Raw genomic sequence first — 19,246 nt, forward strand, 5'->3', positions numbered from 1 at the left:
ATGTCAGTTACCGCATTCGAGCCTTAACTGACGTCTATACTAAGACCGTAGGGGGCAGTGTTACTGAGGCTTACATTAGCAACCTGAAGGGTTTAGCCAAGTTAAGTGGGAAGGATTTCGAAGAAGTGTTGCGGGAGGCCCTGTCCACAATAGGGAAGACCATCGAAGCTGCTGAGACAGCTGAGATAAACCCCGAAAATGATGCTGCTGATCAGACTTGCCCTGTGGTAGGATCCACACAACTTGGAGCCCCACCTTCAGTCTTAACTGAACTGCCTCACCCTCCTGAACCCATTCAGGGTGCATTCCAACGCCCCATGAGACCAAACTTGACACCTCAAATATTGAGCCCAACTGACCTCAACCCACCAGAGGTTCAGAAAGTAGTAGTCGAGCATGTTGTCAAGAGTGTTGAAAAGACATCACATGCTCACTCTACATTAAGACTCAGAGTTTTTTCTTGCAAGATGCCCAGACCTTACAGCGAATCTGACTATGAAACATGGCGTTCTCATGTTGACTTGTTGATGGAAGATGCTTCTTTGTCCGAGTTGGAAAAAATTCTTGAAAGTCTCCTTGCTCCCGCTTCTGATGTCATCCGCCCTCTTGGGCCAGAAGCCACTCCTGCAGACTATCTTAAACTTCTGGATTCAGCTTTTGGCACCGTCGAAGATGGTGAGGAACTGTTTGTACGCTTCATGAACACCTTCCAAGATCACGGTGAAAAGCCCTCTGCTTATCTGCTTCGTTTGCAGATGGCAGTCAGTCACACCGTGCGCAGAGGTGGGCTTGAACCACATGAAGTAAATAAGCAGCTTCTTAAACAGTTTTACAGAGGCTGCTGGGATGATAACTTGCTAACGGAGTTGCAATTGGAGCTAAAGCATAAGGAGCCATCCACTTATGCGGAGCTATTGCTTCTCCTGCGTACTGCAGAAAACCGACAAGAAGTTAAAAGCACGCGAATGAAGAAACACTTTAGCGCCACAAAACCAAAAGCAGTGTCTCATGAACAGACGGTCACTGAAACAAATGCAGATGTTCGTCAAGCAGAGTCAGATAGTCTAGAAGAGCTGAAAAAACAAGTTGCCGATCTAAAAAGCCAATTAGCTGCCGTTGTGAAGCCAAAGAAACAAGCAACACTGAAGATAGTTCGAACAAGGAAACCTGAAAATAAAAAACCTGACCATGCCAAACCTGAAAACTCACCTCCACCCAGCCGCCCCAGTACTAGGCCCAAGCCCTGGTATTGCTTCCGCTGTGGGGAAGATGGACATATAGTAGCCACTTGTGAATCAGAGCCCAATCCTGCCCTTGTAGTTGCAAAACGAAAGGAATTAAGAGTGAGAAGGCAGATATGGGACAGGCAGAATGACCAGCTCTCTTTAAACTAAATTCTGCCTCCGTTGCGGGACAAATGGAGGCTGATGCTTTGTTAACCCGTCCCACCCAGGTTAAACAAAAAGCTTCACCTAAAAAATGTGCTAGCTTAAAGTCACACACAAGAACAGATTCCTTCGACTTTCCTAAAGGTCTAATTGGTACAAAGAGTACTGCACAAGTGAAAGTTAATGGTCACACAGTGAGTTGTTTGCTAGATACTGGTTCCCAGGTGACTACAGTCCCCGAGTCCTACTATCGTCAGCATTTGTCCTCATGAGATTAAGCCATTGTTTGAACTTTTAGAAGTTGAGGGTGCCAACGGTCAATCTGTGCCTTACTTAGGCTACATTGAACTGCATGTCACTTTCCCAAAAGACTTCCTTGGCATTGAAGCTGAAGTGCCGACACTTGCCTTAGTTGTCCCCGATGTGCGCACAGCTTCTCAGTCCTTAGTGCTAATTGGGACAAACACATTAGATGTACTTTATGAGCTGTACTCTGACACATGCCATGAACTGCAGCTGAACCTGCCATATGGTTATAGGGCAGTTCTAAAAGTTCTTGAGTCACGACACAAACAGTCCAAAGACAGTAGTCTTGGTTTAGTGACGATGCACAACAAAGAGCCACAGTTGATTCCAGCAGGCCAAACTGTTGTTCTAGATGGTGCTGTAGCTGTGTCAGCCGGTAGCGGTGAAAAGTCTGTCTTGTTAGAGTATCCACGAATGTCAGCCTTACCTGGTGACATCCTTGTGAAACCTTGTCTCATAGACCTACCTGAACGAGCACCTTACCTTGTTCCAGTTATACTTACCAATGAATCCGAACATGATGTGACAATCCCTCTAAATTGTGTCATTGGAGAAGTCAGTGCATATCAAAGAGTTCTATCTCACGAACACTCAGTGCGAACTCCAAGATTCCAAACTGAGCCGAAGTCAAATGTAACATATAACTTTGACTCTTCCCCTATTAGCGCTGAATGGAAGGAGCGCATAACCGAAAAGCTAAGCCAAATGCCCGAAGTGTTTGTACAGAATGATCTTGACTTTGGAAAGACGGATCAAGTGAAACACACAATCAGATTGTCAGATGAAACACCGTTCAAGCATAGAGCGCGTCCCATACATCCGAACGACCTGGAAGCAGTCCGTAAGCACCTCAAAGAACTGCAAGAAGCTGGCGTGATCAGGGAATCTACCTCCCCTTTTTCTTCACCCATTGTAGTCGTGCGGAAGAAAAATGGTGAAGTCCGCCTCTGTATCGACTACAGAAAGCTTAATGCGCAGACTATAAAAGATGCTTACGCTCTCCCCAATTTGGAGGAAACGTTTTCCACCTTGATCGGTCGCAATGGTTCTCTGTCCTGGATTTAAAATCTGGGTACTACCAAATTGAGATGGAGGAGCTGGACAAACCAAAGACGGCGTTCGTATGTCCCATCGGCCTTTGGGAATTGAATAGAATGCCCCAAGGCATTACAAACGCCCCCAGCACATTCCAGCGGCTCATGGAGAAATGTATGGGCGACATGAACCTGCGTGAGGTGATCGTGTTTCTTGATGACATCATTGTATTCTCCAAGACACTTGAAGAACATGAGGCTCGCTTAATGAAAGTTCTTGATCGCCTGAAAGAATATGGGCTCAAACTCTCACCCGAAAAATGCAAGTTTTTCCAAACTTCTGTCAGATATCTTGGGCATATTGTGTCCAGCAAGGGAGTGGAGACTGACCCTGAAAAGGTGGAAGCCTTAAGTACCTGGCCTGTGCCCCGTGATCTTAAACAGCTCCGCTCATTCTTAGGCTTTTCAGGGTACTACAGGCGGTTCATTAAGAACTATTCGAGTATCGTTAAGCCCCTCACTGACTTAACATCAGGCTACCCTCCCTTGCGCAAAAGCACAAAGCCTAAAGCTAAGTCTGTCCAGTACCATGACCCCAAGACACCTTTCGGCGAACGATGGACTCCCTCTTGTGATCTTGCTTTCAAAACCATCATTGAAAAGCTCAGTACTGCACCTGTATTGGGTTTTGCTGACCCTAAACTGCCATATATGCTCCATACCGACGCCAGCACTACAGGGCTTGGCGCCGCGCTCTATCAAGAGCAGAATGGCCAGACCAGGGAGATAGCTTATGCAAGCCGTGGGTTGTCTAGGAGTGAATCTCGTTATCCCGCCCATAAGTTAGAGTTCTTAGCCTTGAAGTGGGCAGTGACGGAAAAGTTTGCAGATTACTTATATGGAAATCAGTTTACTGTCGTAACAGACAATAACCCTCTGACGTACATATTAACTACTGCTAAGATGGATGCCATGAGTTACAGATGGCTAGCTGCCCTGTCAACGTTTAGCTTTAAGCTCCAGTACAGAGCAGGCAAGCTTAACTCAGATGCAGATGGCCTTTCTAGACGGCCACATGGCGAGTTGCTTAACGACGCAGTGTCCCAAAAAGAGCTCGACCGCATACAGCAGTTCACACAGACTCACCTGTCCCTACCTGACAGCAGTTTGAGTCCTGAAGTAGTGTCTGCTATTTGTGAGAAACACCTTGTATGCAGCTCTCAAAATGACACCATCCCTTTGGTTCACTCGCTAGCCATTTCTGCAGCTGCCATTCCAGGTGACTTTGTCAACGAAAATGACTGTGGTGGTCTTCCTGTTATACCCCATATGTCCCCTGAACAGATCACAAACGAACAAAGAACAGACCCTTGTCTGAGGGAAGTCATTGCACAAATTGAAACTGGAGAAAAGGTCCCACCAACTGTGCGAGCTGAACTTCCTGACATCAACCTTCTACTCCGAGAGTTCAATCGATTGGAGATGCACAATAACATCCTGTACCGAACTCGCCAAGATGGAGGAGATGTTACTTACCAGCTTGTCTTACCTGAACAGCTCCGTGACCCAGTCTTCCAAAGCCTCCACTGTGACATGGGCCACTTAGGCACTGAACGTACCTTAGATCTTGCCCGAACAAGGTTCTATTGGCCTCGCATGGCAGCATATATAGAACATAAGATCAAAACATGCAACCGCTGTGTAAGATGTAAAACTCCTCCAGAAAAAGCAGCTCCACTTGTGAATATCAAATCCACCAGACCCCTCGAATTAGTCTGCATGGACTTCCTGTCCATTGAGCCTGATCGAAGTAATGTAAAGGATGTGCTTGTATTAACCGATCATTTCACGAAATATTCATTAGCCATCCCTACCAGCAATCAGAAAGCTCAGACCGTTGCAAAAGCCCTTTGGGACAACTTCATAGTCCACTACGGGATACCCGAACGATTGCATAGCGATCAAGGTCCCGACTTCGAGTCCCACATTATCCAAGAGCTTTGCAAGATCATGGGCATTCGCAAAATCCGGACAACACCCTATCACCCCAGAGGGAACCCGGTAGAACGTTTCAATAGAACGTTACTAAGTATGCTAGGTACTCCTGAGGAAAAGGACAAAACTCAGTGGCACAACTACGTCAAACCACTCGTTCATGCGTACAATTGTACGAAAAATGATACAACTGGTTTTGCCCCATATGAGTTAATGTTTGGCCGTCAGCCAAGATTGCCAGTTGATCTAGCATTTGGGCTGCCCTTTAACAACAAAAGTTTCAAGTCGCATTCTCAGTACATAACAAAACTAAAGGCAACTCTACAAGAGACCTACAAACTAGCAACAGACCATGCTAACAAAATGGCAGAAAGAAACAAAACAAGATTTGATATGCGAGTGAAACCCTCAAAACTAGAGCCAGGTGACAGAGTTTTGGTGCGTGCAGTCCGTCTCAGAGGCAAGCACAAGCTAGCCGACAAGTGGGAGACTGATATTCACGTTGTGGTGAACCAAGCAGGTGACTTGCCCGTCTACAGTATAAAACCCCTAACAAAAGAGGGCCCAGTCCGCACAGTCCACCGCGATCTCTTGCTCCCTTGTGGTTTTCTTGCCCCTGTTGAAGAGAAACCTGTCCAACCAACTCATGTACGCAAACCAAAAACAAGGCAATCACCTAAACAACATGAGGAATGTGATCATTCAGAACTGGAAGATGAGGATGTGTGTTGGTTCAGAGAGGAACCTTTTCAAGAGCCCATAAAGGTTACTCGAGTCTATGAGATTCCCCAGCCAAAGACACACCCTAATGGTCACGATCATGCTGAAACTCATTTGCCCCGGGGAGACAACTTACATGAACATGACAACTTGCTTGGAGGTGACAATTTAACCGGATGTGACAACATACCTGAATGTGGAAATCCACTTGGATGTGGAAGCCTAAAGGAGAGTGGAAGCCTAGAGGAGAGTGAAACCATGGTGGAACACTCAAACACTGACAATGAAAATGAGAGTGCCGCTAACTTATCCGATGGATCTACCTGTGATGGGCCAGTGGAAGAAGACAACTCAAATGATAATCAAGCGAACTCAAGTCAGTCAGATACTGAGAGTGAAGCCACAGCGACTGTAAGGCGCTCAGAGAGAACAAGAACCCAACCAGAACGACTGCAGTATAGTCAGTTGGGAAATCCTCTTATTTCCATTGCCCAGTCCCTGTTTCAAGGTCTGAGCCTGGCTTTTACCAGTGCCTTGACAGAACAAGATTCTGTGGTCATCCCCATGAGTGCTGGTTCCCCTGTCATTACCGTTTAGCTATCCCATGCAAAGAGACTTGCATGATTCTAAGGGGGGATAGTGTAACCCAGTGTTAAAAACGGTATTAAAAGTATAAATATTGATAAAAACAAAGTTAATTATAATAAATACTGATAAAGCATGTAAACATAAGTTTAATTAATATGTACATATGTTATATGTAATGATATATGATATATATATATAAATGATGTGGGGGCAGGACTAGTCCTGTAGAGTGTTTGTCAGATCCACTGAGCGACCAATCATTGGCCGGTCTGACCCTCCCCCAGTCTGTGCGCTGCTCAGACACCTGTGTGTGCCTTCGTGTGCCAGTCAGATACGCCAGAGACACAGACGGTGAAAGATCAGTTTACCCGTGCAGCGAAGAAGCTAGCTGGATAGTGAAAATCCTTTTTTCGGCGAGAATAATAAGGGTGATACTGTATTCCATTACTGTATTACTGTATTACTGTATTCTGTGAGCCAGCGTGAGCACTGTGAAGCCCCGTGCAGCAATTGTTGCTTCACATGGTAAGTCCCAGGCAGCACACGTGCGCTAGCATAGCATGCTACTTGCCGCTAGCTCCAATGCTAACTTCCGTTAGCCATTTTGCAATGAAAGTGCCTTTTCCGAGGCTAAAGCAATTAGCACTGAGTCTGCTGCACTTTATACGAGATGTTCTTTAAAGGTTTATGTCACATTACTGTGGTATTAATGTATAATGTATGGTTTTGTGCGAAGTTGTTATGTTAGCACATGTTCACTTTTCTCATGGTGCTAATTATAGTTCTGCACACTAAGTATTAGCAACGTGAAACTAAGTGCCTTCACTTGCACTTTACCTAGCTGAAACTTGATAAATCTCAAGCCAATGTGTATTTTTAATGCACTGCTGAGCTATTTTGTATTATTTTAAATGTGTGTTTCCTATGCACTTTCTCCCTTTTGAAATGAGAATAATTTGTTGTACAACATGGAATATTTTGAAAGAAATTTAGAAACACTACAAGCAACCAGTAGTAATAATAAGTTATAGATATGATAGCTTAAATGTTGAACTACTGTGTTCTGGCCTGGTCCCCAGGTCAGGTTTTTTCCCTTTGCTTATTTGGATTGGATTGGTTTTGAGGACCTGAGAAGAATCGAGGATCCCTTTTCCAGTACTGTATGGCGAGCCCAGCCCAAAGAGCCGGATGAACTGGTAGATTGTAACCCGACTGGTTACAAACACACTGACTGACTAGTGAACATTGAAAGACTGAAATTGACTTTGAAAAAGACACAAAAGACAATATATCCTTGGGTCGACTATTTGTGGGGTTTATTTTATTTTGTTTTCAAAAAGCGCGCTCTACTTTTGTTAAATGTGCACAACCTGCTAAACTTTAATAATTGCTAATAAATGCAATTGTGTTTTCTACACCTACTGTGTACAAGTCCTCTGTTGTCATACACCCTTGGCTCCTACGAATCTAGAACCTGTCTGATCTGGTCCATATTTCCCTTCTGTCCTCGTACTGTGGTTAAAGGTAACTATACTGCCCGTACTACAGGCAAAGAAGGCAAGAAGTAACACTAACAGGTCTTACATGCCCACTACTAGTATTGCACCACCAGTGTTACATCATGGTCAACAGTATCGAATGCTGCACTAAGGTCTAGCAGGACAAGCACAGAGATGAGTCCACTTGTCAGAGGCCATAAGAAGATCATCTGTAACCTTCACTAAAGCTGTTTCTGTGCTGTGATGAGCTCTGAAACCTGACTGAAACTCTTCAAATAAGCCATTCCTCTGCAGATGATCAGTTAGCTGTTTGACAGCTACTCTTTCAAGGATGTTTGATATGAAAGGAAGGTTGGAGACCTATAATTAGCTAAGACTGCTGGGTCTAGAGATGGCTTTTTGAGTAAAGGTTTAACTACAGCCAGCTTGAAGGCCTGTGGTACATAGCCGATTATTAGAGATAGGTTGATCATATTTAAGATCGAAGAATTAATTAATGGCAGGACTTCTTTGTATGGAACGCCAGGACTGCCATAACGAATTAATTAAATACACCATTAAATAATTAATTAAATGTGGCAATAATTAATTAAAATTGGAATTAATTAATTAAATAAATAGTTATGACACATGTAATTAATTAATTATTGACACATTTAATTAATTATTTATGTATTTCACATTTTAATTAATTATTGACACATTTAATTAATTATTGACACATTTAATTAATTAATTATTGACACATTTAATTAATTATGTATTTCACATTTTAATTAATTATTGACACATTTAATTAATTATTTAATGATATATTTATTTATTTCATTTTGGCAGTCCTGGCGTTCCATACTGGCGTTCCATAGACGCCAGGACTGCCAAAATGAAATAAATAAATATATCATTAAATAATTAATTAAATGTGTCAATAATTAAAATGTGAAATACATAAATAATTAATTAAATGTGTCAATAAATAATTAATTAAATGTGTCAATTAATTACATGTGTCAATAATTAATGAATTACATGTGTCAATAATTAATGAATTACATGTGTCAATAATTAATGAATTACATGTGTCAATAATTAATTAAATGTGTCAATAATTAATTAAAATGTGAAATACATAAATAATTAATTAAATGTGTCAATTATTAATTAATTACATGTGTCAATAATTAATTACATGTGTCAATAATTAATTAATTAATTACATGTGTCATAACTATTTAATTAATTATTTCCCATTTTAATTAATTATTGACACATTTAATTAATTATTTAATGGTGTATTTAATTAATTCATTATGGCAGTCCTGGCGTTCCATATCTTTGAGCAGTTTTGTAGGAATGGAGTCTAAAAGACACGTTGATGGTTTGGAGGAAGTAATTATTGAAGTTAACTCAGAAAGATCGATTGGAGAAAAAGAGTCTAACTTAACATCAATGGTACTAAGAGTAGCTGTAGATAATATTACATCTGTGGGATGATTATTGGTCATTTTTTCTCTAATGATAAAAATTTTATTTGTGAAGAAGTTCATGAAGTCATTACTAGTTAATGTTAAAGGGATGGTTGGCTCAAAAGAGCTCTGACTTTTTGTCAGCCTGGCCTGGCAGCCTGGCAGAGTAAATCAATTTGTTGATCAATTATTAAGTCATGTACTAACAGAGACTTGGAGGAGAGAGACCTAATATTTAATAATCCACATTTCACTGTTTTACTCTTTGGTTCAGATGTGGATACTGGATTGTTCTTTCTTTGTAATTGTTTATGTTTAAGTTGTTTATTGCTGGTTTTTAGTTTGTTTTTTGTCTTTTTGGGAGCTGACACAGTCTCTATGGAGATGGGTTTTTTTGTTTGTTTGTTTGTTTGTTTGTTTTTTGGGGGGGGGGGGGGTAGCAGGAGGAGAGAAGCTGCAGAGAGGCGTGTAAGACAGCAACATTAAACCACAATGGATAAAAGCACACCTGCCATCTTCCATGACAGCTGTGATAGCACTTCTGAAAGTCCAGGCAAGCAAATAACTCTCGTCTGGATATATTACTTAAAAACTCAAAGATGCTCCTGATTGTAAGGTATGCAGAATACTTAAAGATCCCAGATCACTGATTGCTACATTCCTGTTTCAGTCATTCTAGTCAACTTCATCGCTCCTGAAGTCAAAATCATATAACTGATAACCCTAACCCTACCTTAAGCCTTACTTTTTTGGAAAAACACATATTTCCTGTGCAGACTTGGTAGAACAACTTTTTTTTTAAAAACAAACAAACAAACATAATCTTATTACCTGAGTTTACAGTTATGGTTAGGCTTGGAAGCTTTGACGATGTAGACCTAAACTTAAATGTTACAGACGTGATTACCAAGATACAAATGAGTCCACAGTTTACAGGAAATCCCTCAGCTTACAGCTAAATTGGTATTTTCTTTGTAGTGCTACTTCATTTTATAGGAAAACTTTGTAGATTACGTACATTCATTCATTGTGAAATGCATTGATATTCTACAGATAGTTTGTAGATCTGATTTCAATATTTTTGTTTTCTTTTTGAAATCAGTTTGATAGAAAAGGCACTTGCAATATGTAATTACATTTTATTTACAGTGTTAAATATCTGTCCTATCAGCACCAATTAGAAGGGAGTAATCCACAGACACTGACTATATCGAATGGTCAGTGTTGGGGAGTAACGGAATACATGTACCGCCGTTACGTATTTAAAATACAAAATATGAGTAACTGTATTCCGTTACAGTTACCGTTTAAAAAGGTGGTATTTAGAATACAGTTACTTTGTTGAAATAAATGGATTACACGGCGGTACTTCCCTGTTTCATATTGTGGCAGGTCAGGACTGTTTGGGTTTTGTTTGACACCTACTTCTGTTGTTCCAGGCGGCAGCGTTACGGTTGCCATGGTTACAGGGTGACGCTCTCTCTGCGTGTTTCCTGGGTGAGAGAGGCCTTTTTGTTGTTGTTGTGCTAAGCTAATAGGCAGAATGCTCCCGGTATAGCCAGTGGCGTGTCTAGAAAATTTTTGTTGGGGGGGGCCAGGTAGGGGCACAGATTTGGAGAAGGATGGCAGATGTAATTGGCAGATAATGTTTAAAAAAAATTCTACCAACTGTTAACCATAATTCAATAACCCTATAAACCTAATAACCGAATGCGCTTTTAACTCTTATTAGAATGAGATTTTAACCACTACGGTGCAAAGTTTTTAGATACTGTGTTGATAAAGTACAAGAGATACAATCAGTGCTTTGTCAGTGTTTACTCAGCATTCAAGGACAGCAATATTTTCATAGTAGTTTTACTGACATGTAGTGCACATATGTTTTGGGCAAAAACATTTTTGAATATTAAAATACGAACATTTGTAACAAACAATTGACAAATTAGCCAATGCCAATGTAAAACTTTATCTGCCTATTTAAAAAAAGAAGATAATCTTCTCACAAACTGGTGTTTGATTTTGAAACAGGAAAAAAGTGGGGAAACAACTGAAAAGACTAACATTTGAATAAAACCTGAAAGCAAGTAAATACTTTCTATGCTGCCTTATGGTAAACTTTGGTAATATTGATAAAGAACAACACTGGCTGATGATGAAATACAGTCAGCTGGCATGGTAACACTGCCAGTATTAACCTGCAGGGCTGGACTGGGACAGAAAATCGGGCATTTTGACTAGAGACCGGCCCACCAGGTATTAAAGCCATAAAGCCTTTGAATGAAAACAAACGCTGTTGTGACAGTGATGTACGCTGTCTTGTTGGTATATGTATGATTTCTATACATTTTACGTCAGATAAAAACTTTGGTTGTAAGATTTAGATAATTATTTAATAAAAGCTAGATATTTTAAATGAGAATAAGAAAGAAAAGTATTTCTTTGTGCCCCCCTCTCCCTGTTAATGCCCTACCTGGCCCCCTGGCAACACTTTGCTAGATCTGCCCCTGCACAGCTATCAGCTACATAAAAAAAGGATCCTGGTGTTATTTGTCTCTCAGAAACAGTTCATAACTTCCCTTCAACTCATTCATGTCACCTAAAAGGTAAACCTGTTTCTCCATCATCTGTTCAGCTCTGATGATTCAGTAAGGACATCTCCTGGTTTCATCTTCATGTTTCCTTCTCACCAGATAACCAAACCGACATCATGACCAGCAGCTTTTACAGCTGTGGCTCCAGCAAACATCAGCTGATACTAGAAATTAATATTAAATAAATTCTAACAAGAGCTGATCAAGCTTAAACGTGCTGTTGTTGTTTAGCGTGACATCCGCTGGTTTCCTCTTTCTGGCGCAAAGTGGGCGATAAACAAACAAGAGAGAAAAGCCGATCAGCTGATCATTGATCAGTTTCATGATTGAAGTCGCAACAGGAGAGGCAGGGGGAGAGAATGAGAGAAGAAGAGGCAGCTGTGCAGCATAACGACAGAATAACTCCAGCTTTGTGTCTTTTTTTCATTATAGCGAAAGTACGGGACAAACTGCGTCTCTTCTCAGCTCAATACCAGTACGAGTTATTGTAACTGACTGTAAAAAGTCAGCACAACGAAAATAAACTCCACCTAAACTTGCTTTATATCTGACCCAGATAGACTGCAGGTCATAACTTACCTGAAGTTCAGTTCACCTGACACTCGGACTGGTGGCTGCCTCGGGGCTCTCCTCCTGCCTCCCCTTCCCTCATCCACCTGTTGCCTCTGTGGAAGCTCCGCCATAGCCACCACCAAACAACTGAGTTGTTTTTACACATCGACCTGCATCTGGCCAATCCACCACCTCTCATTGTTCATGCCATTACAAAAAAAAAAAAAAATGCCCGATGGCCAGTCCAGCTATGTTAACCTGCAACCAAATCTGCAGCTCCATACAGCAATGTTACGACTTAGATTATATCTTATAACTCATAACTCTTATTTTAGCTCCCCTCAGTAGAATACTGTCTGAAATATTCGACGGCTGCAATAATTCTTTAAGTGTTATTTTTTCCTTGGTATTCTAATTTCACCGAAGTTTACTAAACTCAACAAACTTAATATTACTTACCGGGACATTTATTCTGTCCTCATTTTCTTTCACCAAAAAATTGTTTCCTGTGGTGCCTCTTTCGTGCTTGGCTCTCCTACCTTTGCTAACGTGATGCACATAGTGCAGAAGCCGATGCTGCATTCACTTACACTCGGATATCTGAGCGTGAAAACATAATCGTACATTTGATATTTGATTGAATTTTATTGTTTCACCTTTGGGGTGGCACCTGGGGTGGCCAGTCTGGTTGGGGGGTGGCCTGTGCCCCCCCAGGCCACCCCGCTGGACACGCCACTGGGTATAGCTCTAAAGAATGTAGCATCATAGGCAGTGTAGTTCGTGTTGCAGGGAGAATGGACTGCCATACACGTTATGTGTCTGTGAGCGAGGGAGGGAGAAAAAGGAAAAGTACGAGCTGTCATCGAGCAAAAATGGGAGCTGGAAGCATGTAAATATAATAATAACCACTGCAGCCAAGAAGAGTGCCTGACGAGCCCAGTTGTAAGTAAGCTATTAAGACTCGACTGTACACCGTGTTTGTGTTTTCCTCCAAAAACGATAAGTTCCGTTGGAGCAGCCTTTCAACACCTCTCTCTGTCTCTCGCTAGCAAAGTTGACCCAGACAACAAAGTAAAGCTAGTTTTCGGCTACGAGCCTGACACAGAACCCCATTAGCCAGAGGTCCCTTTACTACGGTTTGGAGCCGCGGACCTTCAGTAACAGTAATAAATCACAGCAATAGTACATTCATGTAATTGTAAACAGCATGATTAAGTAATCCAAAGTATTCAGAATACGTTACTCTCATTGAGTAACGTAACGGAATACGTTACAGAATACATTTTAGGTCATGTATTCTGTAATGGAATGCGAATGGTTCATTTTTAATAATTTCACTGAGATTTGGACAGCCTAAACAAATCATGTGATCTAATAGAGTTTAGCTGTACTGTTACACCACATGTAATAGTAGTTTGTGTCCAGTCAAGACAACGAGACATTTTGTGCACATCAGTTTTCCCAAATTGTGTAGTACAACAATGAAAAAATATCATCCATGTTTTTGCTTTAGAAGAAGCTTTTATTGCTCAACCAGAACTTGATTGCAAGGCAAGTAATGGCAGTTATTCAACTTTAAGACAATAGCAGTGCCATGAAGTTAAACTATTAAGATTGCAATTATTTTTATTACTATTATTTTTGGTGTTGATTATTCACAAAACATGTCCTTGATTATTGGTCTCATTTAAATTTGTTTTTCTCTGATTAACAGTACAAAACCCAAAGAGGTTTAGATTTGCATGATTTTTATTTAAAAGTTTAAGGATCTAGAATCAGAATGAGTGATTTTTCCTTGTAAATATGTCTTACCTGTACAAAGAAAAACAAAATCCACGGGTCATTGCTTTCTTTATCCATTTGTAGTGTGCACACATTTTCAGTTTGCTTTTGTTAGAAAATGCCAAAGTTTTGGGCTGGTAGATGCACAAGAAGACTGAGATGGGTTTTGAGGTTTCTGCTGCAGTCTCTGGCCAGTCTGCTTCCAACACAACACATATTAAAGATGAGATCCAGTTTGCAGTCATATGCCAATAATTGGGTCTTTTGTGCTTCACAAAAAGTGCAAACAGTTAGTGGGTTGACTCCACAGTGTTGTGATTCCAAGAAGAATTTCTCATAGAGACAGCAGATCTAAAGGGCATTGGGTAATCGTTTTTCAAACAGCTGGAATAATACTCAGTTTTGGTAAAAAAGCAAGCTGTTGATAGAGATGATGTCAGCCAATTCGATAGTAACACCTCGCTCACTTCCATGACAACACATTCATAATCAAGGCGACCCTAAGGACGTCACATTAATCCAGAACTACTCTCCTCTGTGTGTTCCAGCTCAACAGAACATACAGAATCTTCTACCCAGTGCCATAGGGTCAGTGTGCAGAAATGTTCAGAAATAAGTTCACTTTCAAATTTATCTTCAGATTAACAATAAAACACAGCTTTCTTAACTTTGTTAAGAACAAAAACGTGCCAAAAGCGCCAAGAACTGTGCTTCCTTCAGTGGTCAACTGCAGCTGGATTCAAAGTGAGCTATCCCATTGACTACCATGTTATAAAATGTCCAACTTTAAAGCATTAATGTGCTGTAAATGTGCCTTTGTGTAACAGCCTGGTACACAAAGAGATTTTTTTTAACCAACTGGAAACTAGAATTAGATTTTTGACTCAGACTTTGACTAAAGTCGGCAGCATGGTTGGCAGCTGGAACCATTCCTGCCTGCTGGGCCTCACCTCCTTTGACTGAAGTCACAAAATTATGTGATAAATCTTTGATTTTGAATTAGCCAATATGTGTGTGCAGCTTGCTAAGCAAACAGGTGAAATTAGCACTCCACCTTTTCATCTGAATATGGAAAACAACAACATAGCGGCCTCTATGGTTCTTACCATTTAGCATGTGTTTGTGAATTAGTTGTTCTAAATTCACAGGTGGGCGCGAGCATTGGCCACTAAAACAACAAAGAAAATCAAAGAAACTGAAGTAATTGTGGTGTAAAGTGGAAGTGATTCACTGGAAGTGGGATGTCTAAAAATGACCAAGAGACAGTGACTGGGTTTAAAAAAAGATCCTCACCTCACCTGTAGGTGAGATATTGGCAAGAACTTAAACTAAAAGTCACACATCTATCAAGAATGAAAAGGTATTTCATGGTTATTTCATGGTTTTACCAATTCATTAGTAACTAAATAGTTTCAAATATTGTTCATTATTAAGGTGTTATTTGATTAGCTTTAATAAGCTATGAGTAGGGCCAGTTTCTATAGTAAGCCTTTAAAAGGTTGGGCAAGGTTGGCAAGCTGACACGGTAACTGTAACTGCACTGGCCCATCTGTCACTGAAGGCTTAACCAACTGCTCTGAACCTCCTTTAGGATCTGACCTTCAGTGTCTTACTGGGTTTTAAGAGCTGGACCATGCTCAGCTGACCTGACAGAAAAACCAGATATCAGTGATAGAGCAGGATGATGATAGCATTCTTTTACTCAAAGCAGGCATAAAGGGTGTCATAAGAAAATCACAGGTGTGTAATATTTTGTTTTTGCACTTTCAAATTATTTAAATTTAAAATTGCTTGAGGTGTGTAATCTGACACAGTGAATGGTGTGCTTGCAGAAATGTTTGTCAAAGTTCTATCATATCTGTATACAACTGAATTATGACCGAAACCTCAGTGCTGCACAGCTGTCACGAGTCATCGCATATCTTGTAAGCATATTCTTATGTCTTTTTGAAGACTATGTGCTGATAGCCACCCAGACACTTTTAATAGATGCTTCTTTTTTTTTATCAAGCAGTCTACCTAAATATGGTTTTGTTATTGTTTGTAAAGTTAAGTTGAGACCAAGGTAAGACCTACTGACACATTACATGTACAGAAGCAAAGGTACTTATGAACACAACTGTACTAATGACGTTGAAAGACAGCAGCGCAGTTTTGTATTTGTACTGCTATTAATTTCTTCATAAAAAAAACATTTATGAATAAAAAGGTGCGTGAGACTTTGTCAAAGACATTATTCTAATAAATGCACAGATACCAACTCTTTTGTTTCTGTCCGTCTCCTTCACTTCCTCTTCAGTCACTCCTTGTCTGATCATGATCTTGACAATGACGACATTGTTGTTGCAGCAGGCCTTGAAGAAGGAGATGGGCTCTGGACTGTCAGAGCTAAACGAGTAGCGCATGTGAGAGGTGACTGAATTGTCGAGGGGATAGAAGGAGTCATCTGAGGCAATGCTCTGTGTGTCTGAGCGATCGGGCAAGGTCTCAAAGTCCAACTCTTCAAATTCCTGGTAGATATCATCCTCATCCTCCCAGTAATTTCGAGTGTAATCGATTTCAAGTTCCTCATTATCTGCCTCTCTTGATTCCTCACTCTCATCGTCGTCTTTGCCAGCCTTGGTGATGGACATGACAGGAATATCCATATCCACGTTATTGGTTCTATACTCAGTCTTACTAATTCTGACTTCTCCAGCCACTCCATTCTCTTGAACCTTTGAACCTTTACCTTGTTCCTCTGTTATTAGCACCATTTAAATCCTCCTCCGTCCAAAACACTCTTGGAAAATCCTTGTGGGAGCCAGAAGAAGTCTAGGAATTCTCAATTACCTTGGAGTCCATTGGCTCTCTGAAATATGATGATTTCTTCTACCCCCCAGGAAACTCAATCCTGCCAGTTTCCCGACTTCCATCAGTTTTTTGCTGTGTTGGATTTCCCAAACAAACAAGAACGATCCTTTATCACTACTGATAAGTCTTTGTCGGTGCCGAAGAGGTTAGGATTCCCGAAGACTCCAAAACACAGTATCATCAAAGGCTTGATGGTGTGCATGATCAGTTGCTCTGGGCTGTTAAAGTGATGAAAAAAATAGTAAAGCAGAATAAAGCATCCTAATCTTTCTCTGATGATATTGTCAAATTTGCATTTTCAAAAAAAGTCAGAGAAAATTTTGAAATGCACGAAAGCCACTGCGCTTTTTCGTGTGACTCTTTGCAAAGGCACCACCAGCCCCGTTCATCAGATTGTATGATCATTGCACTGGAAATCCAACATGCAGCTTGAATTTTCCAAGTCTCGGTTAGAAGTTAAAGCTGAAGTTTTCTTTTTGAAAGCAGAAGAACCAGCGCGGTCGTATTGGTTCAAAACTGACACGACTGAGCAGTTAATCCCGTGTTTGCTCACGGGGGAACACTGGGTTTTCTTTGATGATCGCCAGCAGTGGGATCGGGAGAGAGATTCTGTTGAAGTACTACGTGGTAATCCAATTAGATTTCTCTCTAGCTCTAACCATTTGGTTACATTCACCTCCCCAGAAACGTTCAAACGAAGACGTTTGAATGTCTTCTGCTTCAACACAATGTACTAAAACTAACAAGCACAAATAGAAAGGACTGTTGAAACTCAATAATTTTAACAATTAGGTTTCTTCTTAATAGAACAAAATAAGCATTACTCTTTTATTTCCACAAGAAAGGCTATTGAAAGCACGTAAGACAAACCATATGGAAAATAAATGTAGCAGATGTTATACTTAAAAGAAAACACCCCAGTGTCACAAGTGCAGCTGGTCAAGCTGACGCCATCTCCCCCACCTCTGCTCTCAACGTCTTCTGCACTTAACACTGCCAGCTTAAATTGGATTTCTCAGCCACATGATCTCATTTGTATACAGGGCACTTTGGAAGGACTGGAATCACTCAGGCCTAAGAGAGTTTATGAATGTCACCTTCAACAACAACTAAGCTACAGCCTAGTTTGTTACAATACACTTTATTCACATCACCTTGTGATACCAGCATTCCCTGGATAAATACATTATCTCTGACAAAGGACAAAAGTGTATCAAAAATAGCATTACAGGAGAAAAATCTCAACGTCTAGAGGTGGTTAAGTTATAGGCTTGGTTTTGTAAGTCATGTGATCCAAGCCATTTCTATTTTAAAAAATCAGATTTTGAATAAATGGATCTGATTAACTAGATTTTTCAACTTTAATATTTCAACTGACATTAAAAACCTACCAAAGAGTCAATATGAACTCATTTTGGTGAGACTGTTACTTTCGGTTTTGCACCACCATGGCCGTATCATTTTACATGAATGCTAAATAACATGCTAAATAACTACAATAACATTTTGTGCACATATTTCTATGCAGTGTGTTGTAGTAACATTGACCTTCACTACTAACTGTGTTAGCATGGTAAAATTGCACATGATACACCTGTTTACTAAGCATACTGATTAGCATGCATTTTGGTATGGCTGTGAACTAATTTTGTTAATCCAAAACTTTTCTTATCAGCAGTTGTAAGTGGCTGGAAATATCAACGAGTTAACGGCTGAAAAATTGCCATTTAGCTAGCTCTTGTACACTTATAGTAATCTCTTCCACAGCATGTCTTATAGCCTGTCTTCCTTCTCTCTCCCCAACCGGTCACAGCAGATGGCCCCGCCCCTCCCTGAGCCTGGTTCTGCCGGAGGTTTCTTCCTTTTAAAAGGAAGTTTTTCCTCCCCACTGTTGCCAAAGTGCTTGCTCATAGGGGGGGTCATATGATTGTAGGGGGGGTCATATGATTGTTGGGTTTTTCTCTGTATGTATTACGCTCTACCTTACAATATAAAGCGCTGTATAAATAAAATTGAATTGAACTGAATTGAATTGATAAATAAAGGAATAAATACAAAATTATACCACACAGTGAAACATCTTTTGTTAAATTTTGTTTATTTGCTCCCATTACCAGTTTGTAGATCAGTATACTTGGTTACAATCTGGACATCTGTATCAGACAGCTTGGGATTAATTCCACGTAGTCCAATCTTTCCCAAGTAGGTTACAGTACCTCAGGCAGGTAACATTATTAGGATAAAGTTTAGGCAGCTGAAATTCTATCAGGCACAGGAACATTAATCTGTAGCTGTTAAATCCATCTGTTAACCGTTTTAATTTCCAATGAGCATAATACTTTTTTTTCCAAGTCTGAAATTATTGTTATGCAAAGTAGAAATCTGTCACAGAAACCTTACACTTGTTTTCTGCCTGAATTCTGAAGGTTTTACAATAGAGCAGAAAAGGAAATGCTTTTTTTGACAGTGCTA

General features: G+C 40.4%; 1 protein-coding gene across 1 annotated transcript in view; it reads right to left on the reverse strand.

Annotated features, from left to right (window-relative positions):
- ankrd33bb (ankyrin repeat domain 33Bb) overlaps positions 1-18,688 on the reverse strand; it is a 29,908-nt gene extending 11,220 nt beyond the window's left edge. Inside the window, exon 1 of the mRNA XM_085142184.1 lies at positions 16,183-18,688. Coding sequence (XP_084998310.1) covers positions 16,183-16,677 — 495 coding nt within the window. The 5' untranslated portion in view covers positions 16,678-18,688. The remainder of the gene's footprint in view (positions 1-16,182) is intronic.
- Positions 18,689-19,246: the final 558 nt, after the last annotated feature.

Source organism: Neolamprologus multifasciatus, chromosome 18 (genome assembly GCF_963576455.1).
Source record: "Neolamprologus multifasciatus chromosome 18, fNeoMul1.2, whole genome shotgun sequence".
NCBI classification, from domain to species: domain Eukaryota; kingdom Metazoa; phylum Chordata; class Actinopteri; order Cichliformes; family Cichlidae; genus Neolamprologus; species Neolamprologus multifasciatus.